The 13,127-nt window shown below is 44.1% G+C and overlaps 1 protein-coding gene across 2 annotated transcripts in view; it reads right to left on the bottom strand.

Annotated features, from left to right (window-relative positions):
* Positions 1-1,484: 1,484 nt before the first annotated feature.
* Positions 1,485-13,127, bottom strand: part of spred1 (sprouty related EVH1 domain containing 1) — a 100,168-nt gene continuing 88,525 nt past the window's right edge. For both annotated transcript variants that reach the window (XM_080203154.1, XM_080203153.1), the window contains exons 5-6: positions 9,976-10,137; positions 1,485-6,763 (exon numbers count right to left, since the gene is read on the bottom strand). In XM_080203154.1, coding sequence (XP_080059280.1) covers positions 6,104-6,763; positions 9,976-10,137 — 822 coding nt within the window. In that variant the 3' untranslated portion in view covers positions 1,485-6,103. The remainder of the gene's footprint in view (positions 6,764-9,975; positions 10,138-13,127) is intronic.

The raw sequence follows: 13,127 nt of genomic DNA on the forward strand, positions 1-13,127 counted from the left end.
CCTTTGGGATGATATGACAACACAGTGGTTAGCACTGCTGCCTCACGAAGTCAGGGACTTGGTTTGATTCCCAGCTTGGATCACTTTCTGTGTGTTTACACATTCTTCCTGTGTCTGTGTGGGTTTCCTCCCAAGGTCCAAAGGTGTATGGGTTAGGTTGATAGGCTATCTAAATTACTCCTTATTTGATTTGATCTATTATTGTTACTTGTATTAACAGTGAAAAGTATTATCTTACGTTATACAGACATACTGTTCATAGAGAAGGAAACAAGAGAGTGCAGAATTAGTGTTAGTCATAGCTCAGATATAGAGAAAGATCAACCTAATGCAAGGTAAGTCCATTCAAAAGTCTGACAGCAGCGGGGAAGAAGTTGTTCTTGAGTCGGTTGGTACGTGACGTCAGACTTTTGTAACTTTATCCCGAAGGAAGAAGGTGGAAGAGAGAATGTCTGGGATGCTTGAGACCCTTAATTATGCTGGCTGCTTTGCCAAGGTAATGGGAAGCGTTGTTAGAATCAGTGGATGGGAATCTGGTTTATTTGATGGATTGGGCTACATTCACGACCTTTTGTAGTTCCTTGCAGTCTTGGGTAGAGCAGGAGTCTTACCTTAATGTTAGGGAGAATGAACTAGCTTAAATGTATGGAGTTATGGGGATCGAGCCTGGGTGGGATTGTGGTTGGTGTTGACTCAATGGGCTGAATGGCCTCTTTCTGCACAAGATTCCATGATTTCCATGTTTGTCCCCATTATCAGTAACAAAGTTTGCAAAGGAGTCCTTTAACAGCTCCCAGTTCCCTCATTAACATGCCTAAGGCACGCAATGTTTAAAAAAAAAGTGGAACTTCACACATTTAACTTGTAAAAATAAGGATGATGCAAGACACATGGGAAACCTGCTCAAAGAAGACCCACGATGGAACGGATAGATAACATCAGAATGTGGATTGGCCTGTCCATGGATTGACAGTGAGGGCAGCACAGGACAGAAATCAGCAGAGAGAGATTGTACACAGTGCGGCCAACTCTTGGAATGAGGACGCACGTGAGGCAAGATACTTATTTTAGATCCCCACCCCCCGCAATCTTAAATTGCAAGGCTGTTGTTGAATATCCTGTTTTAAAATTTAGGGTGGCACAGTGATTAGCAATGATCCCTCACAGTGCCAGGGACATGGGTTCCAGTCTTGGGTGACTGTGTGGAGTTTGCACATTCTCCCCATGTCTGTGTGGGTTTCCTCTGGGCGCTCCAGTTTCCTCCCACGATCCAAAGACGTGCAGGTTAGACAAACAGGCCATGCTAAATTCTCCCTCAGTGCTGGAATGAGGCGACTGGGGGATTTTCACAGCAACTTCATTGCAGTGTTAATGTAAACCTACTTGTGACTAATGAATAAAAGGAAATATGTCAAAAGTACTTTATACATGGTGTCAACCGCTTGCTGTTTTAGCAGAGAACATTACAAGTGACAGCATAAAAAGAAATTAAAACTTATTGTTTTATTATGATAGTTATTTGATATGTCAAATTACAAGTGTATGATGTAACAAAATCAGTTACAAACTTATATATGCATATTTACATTATATATATTCAAGAAATTAAGAAGCTACACCCTCATACAGTTAAGAAATTACACCCATGGCAGGAGTTATTTAAGTAAATTATACATCACATACTTGGTAACATTTCATCGCAGAGATAAAAAAACTAAAAACAAAAAGTAACAATTACAATAGCAGTTAGATTTAAATGGAGTTTTTGTTAAAATAAACAAACTAGGCACTTTTTGGAAGTGGCTAGGCAACAAGAGAGTGGCGTTAAGCAAACAATAGGCAGTGTTTAGAAAAATAAAAATCTCCAGGTACCAAGCATTCCGTAGCTGAATGTGTTCTATTGATAATGTCCCAACTTCTAAAAAGCAAAACCATTTAAAAATTGGAAGTAGAACAAAAAAATACCATGACAGTTCTTGGTGCCCAAATACACCATCAGGGTCAATTCCTTTTAAAATTAGAGTTATTAGCATGCATAATCCATAAAGCAGACATGACATATAAATTACAGTACATGACTAGGAGATGTACCATACCAGTTAGTAGTGCCTCATCATTCAAAGGTCAAAATGTACCTATTACAACAAACAAAAGACTTTGCGACAGCCAGCAAGTTCTCCTCTTGGGGGTAGCCACATCTCCTTACATTCCACATAACAAGCACCGGCAGACACTCCCCCCATCTAAAGAATCTTTTTCTAAAAAAAAGCAGCTTAAGTTTACATTGAGAATGACTTGATGTTTAACAGTCTCCTGACAAGTTAAAAATCTATTTCCAAATTACATTGGAAACTTTTTCCCCCACTATAACAGCAACTTTTCTTTCTAAGCAATCAAGGATTATCTACAAATTGTTGCAACCTCTGGTCTTATCTGAATGTGAGGAAGGGCAAAATGTTGATTCAGCCTCAAATCCAAAATTGATCTGTGTGAAAATATTCCACCAGGTGTGCACAGTGGTTCATTTTCACAAAGAAAATATACTGGTGAAAACACTCAATCGACAAGAGAACATTAATCGGAAAGTAAAAGGTCAAAAACTGAGAGGTTAAGGCTTATTTTGGTGATTAATATCTGTAAACTTCTAGCTTGGAATATAGGGCTTCCAAAAAAAAACCTGGCTTCAATTCACAATCGATATTATGACTATTAGCTTAACGTATGGGAAAGGTAAAAGGATTCAGTCAGTTCTAGGTACTTCATACTATCCACCAAGGCAGATGAGCGAGCCATATGTTTCCCAGGCCCCAAAAGGCAGAAGACAACAAAACCCTTTAATCACTCGATATCTTCAGGAAATCCTGCGAAGAGAGAGGCTGGGCCCAGATGTTCACATGAAAGGCCACACTTGGTGAAATGCCCGCTGAAGCCTTTGAAAGAGTTCCCACTCAGAGGATCATGTACAGGATTGTAGCAGCATCCGATAGTAACCTTGTCCTCCAGACAGCATTCAACTGAACCTTCAGAGTCAGCCGTTCTGATGCTGTGGCTAAAAAAGATTCTTCCACTTTGGTTATACCTGTCCAACGTGGATATCATTGACGATAGGTGGCAGGCCAGTATTCAAGACATTTTTCCATGGAGAGCTTGCAGTTGTTACAAGAGGCAAGTTGAGAGCTTTTTAAATGGAACTGTGGAAACCATTTTGCCAAAAATTTGGACAATGTAAACTTTTTATTTATTCATTGTTGGGACATGGGTGTCGCTGGCTGGCCAGCATTTATTGCCCATCCCTAGTTGCTTGAGGGCAGTTGAGAGTCAACCACATTGCTGTGGCTCTGGAGTCACATGTAGGCCAGACCAGGTAAGAACGCAGATTTCCTTTCCTAAAAGGAAATGAGTGAACCAGACGGGGTTTTCTGACAATCGACAATGATTTCATGATCAGTGGATTTTTATTCTAGATTTTTTTAAAATTGAATTCCACCATCTGCCATGGCGGGATTCGAACCCGGGCCCCCAGAACATGAGCTGAATTTCTGGATTAATCGTCTAGCGATAATACCACTGAGCCATCGCCTCCCCTCTTGCAAGTAGAAAGGTGAACACAGCAAGAATTACAGGGAATCACAGTCAATATGCAATTACCGGGAGCACAATTTAAATTTTATTTTGGATTTCCCAATGTGCAGAATGCAAATGAAATTAAAGTTCAGACGCATACGGATGGAATCCTATCATGAAAAATCACACACAACTGCTAAATACTCAAAAGGCAAACTGAAAGAATTACCCCTCCCTCCTGTTACCAAACTAGTGAAGCCATTCTGCCATTTAGTACAAAACTAGAAACAAGCTCTTATTTTTAAAAATTAAGTCTCACGTCTTTCGCCTCTACTTTTCAATGTGAAATAATACTCAAAAGTTGGCTTATGTACAGAATGCTGTCAGTCATTTAGTCTACTCACAGCTGATAAATATCAATGTATTCTAACACGAGTATCTTACAAATGGGGTTAATTATTTACAAACCTAAAAAATAGAACCCGGGCAAGCCATTTTGCCAAAGTCCTAAGTTTTAAATGCCGTTGTTGTGAATAAATATTGGATAAAATTTAAAAAGCATTAAGTCTTAGGATGGAGATGGTCCAGGCATAGTCACAACAGCTCAATTTCCCCCTCCAAATGAGACAGGCATGCACAAAGGTGGGGCGTAGCAAAAGCATAAAAATCAAACATGCATTAATGAGTTAATGTAAATATCTTGGTTTACCCCACATAATTGTTGGACTAGTTATCACCACAGGACTGTGCCCTGTGGGGTGGCACGGTGGTTAGCACTGCTGCCAGGGACCCAGGTTCAATTCCAGCCTTGGGTCACTGCCTGTGCAAAGTCTGCACAGACCTGTGCCTGCGTGGGTTTCCTCTGGGTGCTCCGGTTTCCTCCCACAGTCCAAAGATGCGCGGGTAAGGTGGACTGGTCATGATAAATTGTCCCTTAGTGTCAGGGGGACCGGCAGAGTAAATATGTGGGGTTATGGGAAGGGAGGCTGGGTGGGATTGAGAGTGGTGCAGACTCAATGGGCCAAATGGCCTCCTTCTGCATTCTAAGATTTGCACAAAGTGTCGGCTAACCCCAATTAATTATATATTTTAAAAGATACAAGCTAGATATCGCCTAAGAATTTAACCCTGCCGTGAACTTTTCAGGATCAGTGCTGCAGCTCTGAAACCCACGCCCTCACGGATGACTTCCCCAGCCTAAACATAAATGTAAAATCAACTATTTATCGTGTTTATGCACTACTGACAGATACACATTTGAGTATGAATTATGTCTATTTACATCCCCACTCCAGAGGGAAAATGTGGGTTTGCCCACATGCGTAAGGATACAGGGATATATAGCACCCAGTGGTTGTTTTAAACCAACTAAATGCATTCACTTAATAATCCTAGAATAATGCATTAAGCTAGCATAGCTTAGTATCTTGCATAAAGTATTCTAGAGTATGTTTAACTTGCAAACTTAGCCTGGATTTTTCCAAAATTGCGTCTACTCTGTTTTCATTCGGTTACTTGAGATAAGGAGAGGCCAGAAATTCACGAGCTGACTACACTCCGAAAATTTAGGCTTTTAATAGTATATCATACCAGTTACATCGATGCAAGAAGCCATGTGATATTCCTGCACCACTAATGGAAAACTTGCTGGTTGTGCAAAAACATAAAATCAGAAGTGTTTTTAAAAAGATATCTAAAAATCAAAATATGCCACTAACTTGCATGTTCTCCCACAACACGCACACGTATGTACAGAAAACAGGATGCGCTTTATCGCCGCAATGAAAATTAGTCACCAACTTCAGAGAGAAAGATGGGAGGGGACAAAAAATGTTTGAACTGAAGTAAAATCGTATGAGAATAGTAAGCATGCATATCTCAAGGAATTAAAAATTAAAGATCTAATATGGATTCATTATGTCAAAATCTTTCGCTTCCCCAACATAGAAGAACTGAAAGGATAAATGGTTTTTATTGAGAAAGTACAAGCCATCTCAACTTTAGTTATATAGAGTTTGACACTTTACATGTATTAAATATTTCTAATTATTCATAGACAGTAAATTCCATCTGCACTGCCAGTTAAGTGATTCTCTAAATGCACATAGTAAGTAAATAGTAAGAAGTCTTTCTGAACAAAAAAAAATCAAACAGTTACCTAGTGCTTTTAGTCTAATACTTCAATCTGATCTGTAAAAGCGTCATGTGAGATACCGGACCCATTAGTCAACTCAAAACCGCAACATGAATCCCTTCTGCATCATCACATACGGTATTTGCTGAATAACCAAAATGCAAAGAACTCTTGGCTTCACCAAATCTTCTCAAGTTAGGCTGTGCAATGCAAAGTATCAGACACTTGTTAAGTGCCACGATCATTTAAAACACATCACTTCTCCTCGAGCCTTGGAAACTTGCACAGCTCTGCAATCGGTGCTGGCTTTTGATACCAGTTGGCCAAAAAAACCCACCCAGCGCCAGGGTTGATGCTGCCTGGAGAGGAATGACCGAGCCCAGCTTGGCTCCCAGATGGTTCCCATCATCCCGCTGCTTTGTGCTTCCCTCCGCAACAGCCGCACAGCTCCCCGCAGTGGTGACATGCTCTCAGAGGAAGGTAGCAGCACATACACGGTGCAATGACAGACAGCGCTATCAGCGCCAGCCACCGCAAACAGAACTTGTCATCGCTAGTGTCACAAGAGCACGGGTCAGAGAAATCTCCCTCCGAGTCCGACATACAGTGATAGAGCATGCTCTCGGCACACAGCATGCAGCTCATTTGATAAATGCATCTCTTGATGGGATCTGGAGCGTCCTGACACTGTCCCCTCTGATTTTCCTCATGATTAAATATGTCTCGACAATATATACAACGAGAGCGTTCACCATCCTCCTTCCTCCTCCGGGACTTTTTCGATATTAGTGAAGGAGATGGCTGTGCTTTGAATACAACAGAACCTTTTGAATCTTTAATGTGTTCGGTTTCAATCCCTTCCACAGAAGGATATACATAATCGTGTTTTTTAGATTCTGGTTTGAAGCACACATACGAGTCTATCTCCGTTTCCAATTCATTCTTCCGCACAATGGGATGTCTGTAGTCTTCGTAGCCTCTGATCAATACATCCTTTCGAGGGTTAATCCGCACCACTTCATCTTCGTCCTGGAAACTGACATGCCTCGTCGATTTCAGCATGATCTGCAAGAGATTTGAAATGTTCTTATTAGAGGAAACGTCGCTCAATCGTACAACTTTTAAGATAGAATTTTTTTTTTAATGGAGACCATTCTTCCCCACACAGCACATCCCATTTTACTACTGCTTTGCGTAAGCACTGTAATATCTCAGTTACTTGTTGAGGCTCTCAGTTGAGGGTGGGCGGCACGGCAGTGGTTAGCATTGCTGTCTCACAGCACCAGGGGCTCAGGTTCGATTCCAGCCTTGGGTCACTGTCGGTCTGCAGTTTGCACGATCTCTGCGTGGGTGTCTCTGAATGCTCCAGTTTCCTCCCACAATCAAAAGATGTGCAGATTAGGTGGGTTGGTCATGCTAAATCGCCCTTTAGTGTCCCAAGACATGTAGGTGATTGGCCATGCAAAATTGCCCCTTAGTATCTCGCGATGTGTATGTTAAGAGGATTAGCAGGGTGGGGGTTACAGGGGTGGGGCCTGGGGAAGATGCTCTATCAGAGAGTTGGTGCAAAGTCGATTGGCCGAATGGTGAAAGGTGGGCAGTGGGGCTCACACTCTTCTTCACTCTCACCGCCCCTGAGGGGGTAGTGCAGTGGCTCACTTTCCCTCCCTGAGAGGCTAGCTTGTTGGCTCTCTTTAGTTATTTATGCACTGCAGGGATTTTATGATTCTCTTTCCTTGTATGAGGGTAGGGGAATATGACTACAGCTCCTTGTCCACCCATCTTCCTGCTGACCCCACAGCGAATGCAAAAACCACTTCCAAAGTTATGAAATACAGAGAATGTTGGTGGAAATGTATCGTTCTCATCAATAACACACCATCACAACTGGGTCCCGTTGACTATCAGCAGGACCCACCACAGATTTGGCAGCATAGCCAGTAGTTATTGGTCAAGGTAGGGGAGTCTAAAACTAAAGGGCACAGGTTTAAGGTGAGAGGGGAGAGATACAAAAGGGTCCAGAGGGGGAATTTTTTCACACAGAGGGTGATGAGTGTCTGGAACGAGCTGCCAGTGAATAGTAGGAGAGGCGGGTACAATTTTGTCTTTTAAAAAGCACTTTGGGTGGCATAGTGGTACAATGGTTAGCACTGCTGCCTCTCAGTGCCAGGGGCCTGGGTTCGATTCCCAGCTTGGGTCACTGCCTGTGTGGAATTTGCATGTTCTCCCCGTGTCTGCGTGGGTTTCCTCCGGGTGCTCCAGTTTCCTCCCACAGTCTGAAAGACGTGCTGGTTAGGTGCGTTGACCCGAACAGGCGCCAGAGTGTGGCCAGTAGGGGAATTCCACAGTAACTTCATTGCAGTGTTAACGCAAGCCTTAATTGTGACTAATAAATAAACTTTAACCGGGAAAGATGGGAAGAGAGGGGTATGGGCCAAACACGGGCGACTGGGACTAGCTTAGTTAAAAAAGGACAGCATGGACAAGTTGGGCCAAATGGCCGGGTTCCACGCTGTAAACTTGGAGGATCATATGGTCCTGGCTGGGGTTCAGGGCAGGAAAGTCCCACCCTCAGAAAGGCCACGGCACAGAAAGATCCCTGGGGTTTCTACTGGCTCTGTGCACGAGCAAAAAATCTAGTTCCGCTTTCCCACTGCTTCTCTGTCACACTGTGAACAATTTCTCTTCAGACAATTAACCATTTCCCGACTGAGGGCCACGATTAAAATCTACCTCCACCACACACTCAGTTTATAAAGTTTATTTATTTATTAGTCTCACAATTAGGCTTACATTAACACTGCAATGAAGTTACTGTGAAAATCCCCCAGTCGCCCACACTCCGGCCCCTGTTCGGGTACACTGAGGGAGAATTTAGCACAGACAACGCACTCTAACCAGCATGTCTTTCGGACCGTGGGCGGAATCCGGAGCACCCGGGGGGAAACCCACGCAGACACGGGGAGAACACGCAGACTCCACACTGACAGTGAACCAAGCCGGGAATCGAACCCAGGTCCCTGGCGCTGAGAGGCAGCACTGCCAAACATTGTGCCACCGTGATTCCACGCACTAACCGCCCACTGAGTAAAAACGGTTCCCGTTGGCGTCACTAATGCCAGCCATCTCAAATCCGTGTCCTCTGGTTCTCACTCCTCCTGCCCACAGGAACAGTTTCTCTCTGTTTACTGTTTGCTGACGCCTCATGACACCTAACAAATCTCCTCTATCCCCTTTCTTCCCCAAGGAGACCAGCTCCTCCAATCAAGACATAAAAACAAACTACGTCAGAAACAAAAACAGAAAAATGCTGGAGAATCTCAGCAGGTCTGACAGTATCTGTAGAGAGAGAATAGAGCCAACATTTCAAGTCTGGATGGCCCTTTGTCAAGAATCCACACTTGGAACATTGGCTCTATTCTCTCTCCACAAAAAAATCTCAGACCTGCTGAGATTTTCCACCATATTCTGTTGTTGTTCTCCAATCTATCCTTGCAACTGAAATTCCTCATCCCTGAACCAGTAGGCACCCTGACAAACAACACTTGGCAACGATTCAACTCAGAGTGCATGCTCACCAAGAACTTTATTCGTGGCGTGTTTTCAATGCACAGTTTTGTTACCACGTGCATCGATTCATCAGAAAATAACTGCTTCAATCCAATGAATGGCACAGTGGTTGGCACTGCTGCCTCACAACGCCAGGGACCCAGGTTCAATTCCCAGCTTGGGTCACTGTTTGTGTAGAGTCTGCACATTCTTTCCGTGTCCGCATGGGTTTCCTCTGGGTGCTCCAGTTACTCAGAGTCCCCGCAGTGCAGGAGGAGGCCATTCAGCCCATCGAGTCTGCACCGACCACAATCCCGCCCAGGCCCTATTCCCATACTGTCACATATTTACCCTGCTAATCCTCTTGACACTGAGGCAGAATTTAACATGGTCAATCAACCTAACCCACACATCTTTAGGCTGCCCTCCCTATTTTGGACATGCCGGTTAGGTGCATTGGCCACGCTAAGTTCTCCCTCAGTGTATCCGAACAGGAGCTGGAGTGTGGCGACTAGGGGATTTTCACAGTAACTTCATTGTTGTGTTAACGTAAGCCTACTTGTGACACAAATAAATAAACAAAAGCATAAAGGCCGGACAATGCTCAAAATATTTAGAATTTAATTCTGGAAAACTAAATATCAAGGAAAAACCCCACTGATCATTTTCATCTCCGCAAAATCGTTCAGCATTTTGCAATTTGCTTTCCTTCAAGAGTGCAAAGTTACCTGATTCTGCTGAACAGGAAAATATAGTCTTTGAGAACTGAAGTCCTCAAACGGAGGGGTTCTAATATAGCAGCTTCTGTAAGGGTCACTGGTCACTACAGTGTCCTGCCGTGAACTCCGCTCTTTCCGAATCAAAGAATTAGTATCATCTTCTTGTGTAGGCTGAAAGAAAAAGTACAAAAAGAATCCTTCATTATCACTATGATAGACAATCAGAATGTTGCCACCATGATGGTTTATTATTGTCCCGACCACCAGAGGTCGTACTGTCACAATAACTGGAACATGTGCTCGGCAGCACCATGGGTCAGATTCCCTGGGGATGGGGAGAAGGTGTTATTGAATCTCGTCTGTTTGAATTCACCCGTCTGAAGGTTCAGCATGAGGGGCACAAGCAGAAATCCCCCAAGTCGCATCCGTCACTCAGGCTGTGCTTTGTAGTGTGCCCCAGAGTCAGCAGTAGTAAAAGTTTCAGCTTTCCCACTCCCATGTCTGCATCAGAAACCCCGTTTAAACTTGCAACTTGTTCAATCCAGCTTGACTGGGGTTTGTACCGGTGATGGGCAAAGCCAAGGAATTCTGACAAACATTTCCATAGAATCCCCACGGTGCAGGAGGCGGCCACTCGGCCCATTGGATTTGCACTGCCCTCTTCGCCCTGCCTGGCTCTACCACATGCATCCACCATGGCCAATTCACCCAACCTAAACATCTCCAGATACCAAGGGACAATTTAGCTCGGCCTATCCACCTAACCTGCCCATCTTTGGGCACTAAGGGCAATTTAGTATGGCCTATCCACCTAACCTGCCCATCTTCGGGCACTAAGGGCAATTTAGTATGGCCTATCCACCTAACCTGCCCATCTTTGGGCACTAAGGGAAATTTAGTATGGCCTATCCACCTAACCTGCCCATCTTTGGGCACTAAGGGAAATTTAGTATGGCCTATCCACCTAACCTGCCCATCTTTGGGCACTAAGGGCAATTTAGTATGGCCTATCCACCTAACCTGTCCATCTTTGAGCACTAAGGGTTAATGTAGCACGGTCAATCACCCTAACCTGCGCAACTTTGAACTGTGTGGGGAAACCGGAGCACCCGGAGGAAACCCACGCAGACACGGGGAGAACATGCAGACTCAACACAGACAATGACCTGAGGCCAGAATCGAACCCAGGTCCCTGGCACTGTGAGGCAGCAGTGCTAATCACTGTGCCAGCCCAAACTCTGGTATAACCATTTCTCGTAACAGAGGATGTGATGAAGGAATAAGTGATCATCACTGCTCTGACTGTGTCTTTCTGGACTATTTTAAAAGCCTGTAAAAATCATTTCGAGTACGCTGGAGATTTAAACTAGCTCCCTCCCAGGGGAGGATGATACATGCACCGCATTGTTGGCAGTTCATTTTCTCTGTGATTTTATCACTCTACTTTTCTACAGTCAACTTAAACCGACATGCTCTTTGAGAGGAAATCCTCTGCTTCATCCTCCAAGTGGCACTGATGGGCGAGTGTAGATAATGTGGACCACCATAGCTGTTCTCCCAGGATGCACCAAATCCCTAATATTTACACAGATGCCCCAGCTGATTTGCTGGATACCAGCTGGGAGTTGGCACCCTTGCCCATACACATCCCATCACCTTTGCCCTCTGGCCTCTGAAAGGTGGCCAATTTTCACATCATGGTCAATTCACGCCATCAATCAGGGAGTGTGCCATGAACACGCAGTCGGTTGTTTTGATTGCTAATCCCGAGCATCTTTCCAGGGTCAGCACATTAAAATATTGCGGGCAAGTTCCCAGCACGAAATAACCCCTTATTTGGACTTTCACATGCCAAGCATCACCTGTAATAGATTAACAAAGGTTTCCGTTAAGAACATAAGAAATAGGAGCAGGAGTAGGCCATCTGGCCCCTCGAGCCTGCCCCGCCATTCAATAAGATCATGGCTGATCTGTCGTGGCTCAGTTCCACATTCCCGCCCTCTCCCCATAACCCTTAATCCCCTCGCTTATCAAAAACCCATCAACCCGCTTCTTAAAAATATTTAGCGAGGCAGCCTCCACCACTTCAACGGGCAGAGAATTCCAGAGATTCACCACCCTTTGAGTGAAGAAATTCTTCCTCAACTCCGTTCTAAACCACCCCCCCTTTATCTTGAGGCTGTGCCCCCTAGTCCTAGAGAGAGGGAACAAGAGGTCTTCATTTAGTCATGCCCACATGCAGTACTTGTTCCAGTAGATGGGCAGCCAGGTATGGTGATAGAGAGTGTGGCACAGTGGTTAGCTCTGCTGCCTCACAGCGCCAGGGACCCAGGATCGATTCCAGCCTGTGTGTGTGGAGTTTGATGCTCTTTCGGAGACTTGGTGCAGACTCAATGGGCTGGATCACCTCCTTCTGCATTGTAGGGATTCTGTGGGCTGCTGGAAACCTTACTGCATGTGTACCAGAGAGGACGGATGCAGAATAATAGCATTCTTTCAATCTATAAAGTTCTATTACACAGCGTTCGTATGGTTATGTGTCAATCTTCAGTCTGAAACCTGCATCTTATTCATCTGCAAAGTATAATCACAGCCGCCATTTCTCAATCACAGGGAATTAGCAGAATTTGTTGAAGTTGCTCTCATGGCAAGTTCCTGTTTTTGACTGGGAAATTACAAGTGCCAAGCACAGACCGCTTACTTCCCCTTTAGGGAGGACAAAATCAATCACAGAAATGTTACTGGAGGCTTTTTGGAAAGCTCTAAATAAAATGCCATTCCAGCCACGTACTCATTCATAACTACACCCACCGTAAACAGCAAATAAAAACATTAATATGAAGCCAATGGCATCTCAGCACTGTACACAAGTTAGAATGGATCATATCCATTAACAATGCCTGCAGTAACACTGGTTTTACACTACTGTGGACAGGAGTCTATACAGTAAACCTCCAACAGCACAGGGAGATAGGAACAGAATGGGAAATGGATGATTACTTACAATGAAAGGGGTTGCCAGAAAGGACAATTGAAGCTAAAACAAGAGTTATCTGAAAGTTAGACGCTGCTGAAGTTTTTCATCTTGTACTCATCAGGGCAAGCACAAGAATATCAAGTTTCAGACAATTTATACTGGTGGAGAAAAGGGTGCTGATTGA

Source organism: Carcharhinus amblyrhynchos, chromosome 14, assembly GCF_965287045.1.
Source record: "Carcharhinus amblyrhynchos chromosome 14, sCarAmb.v2.hapA, whole genome shotgun sequence".
NCBI lineage: Eukaryota > Metazoa > Chordata > Chondrichthyes > Carcharhiniformes > Carcharhinidae > Carcharhinus > Carcharhinus amblyrhynchos.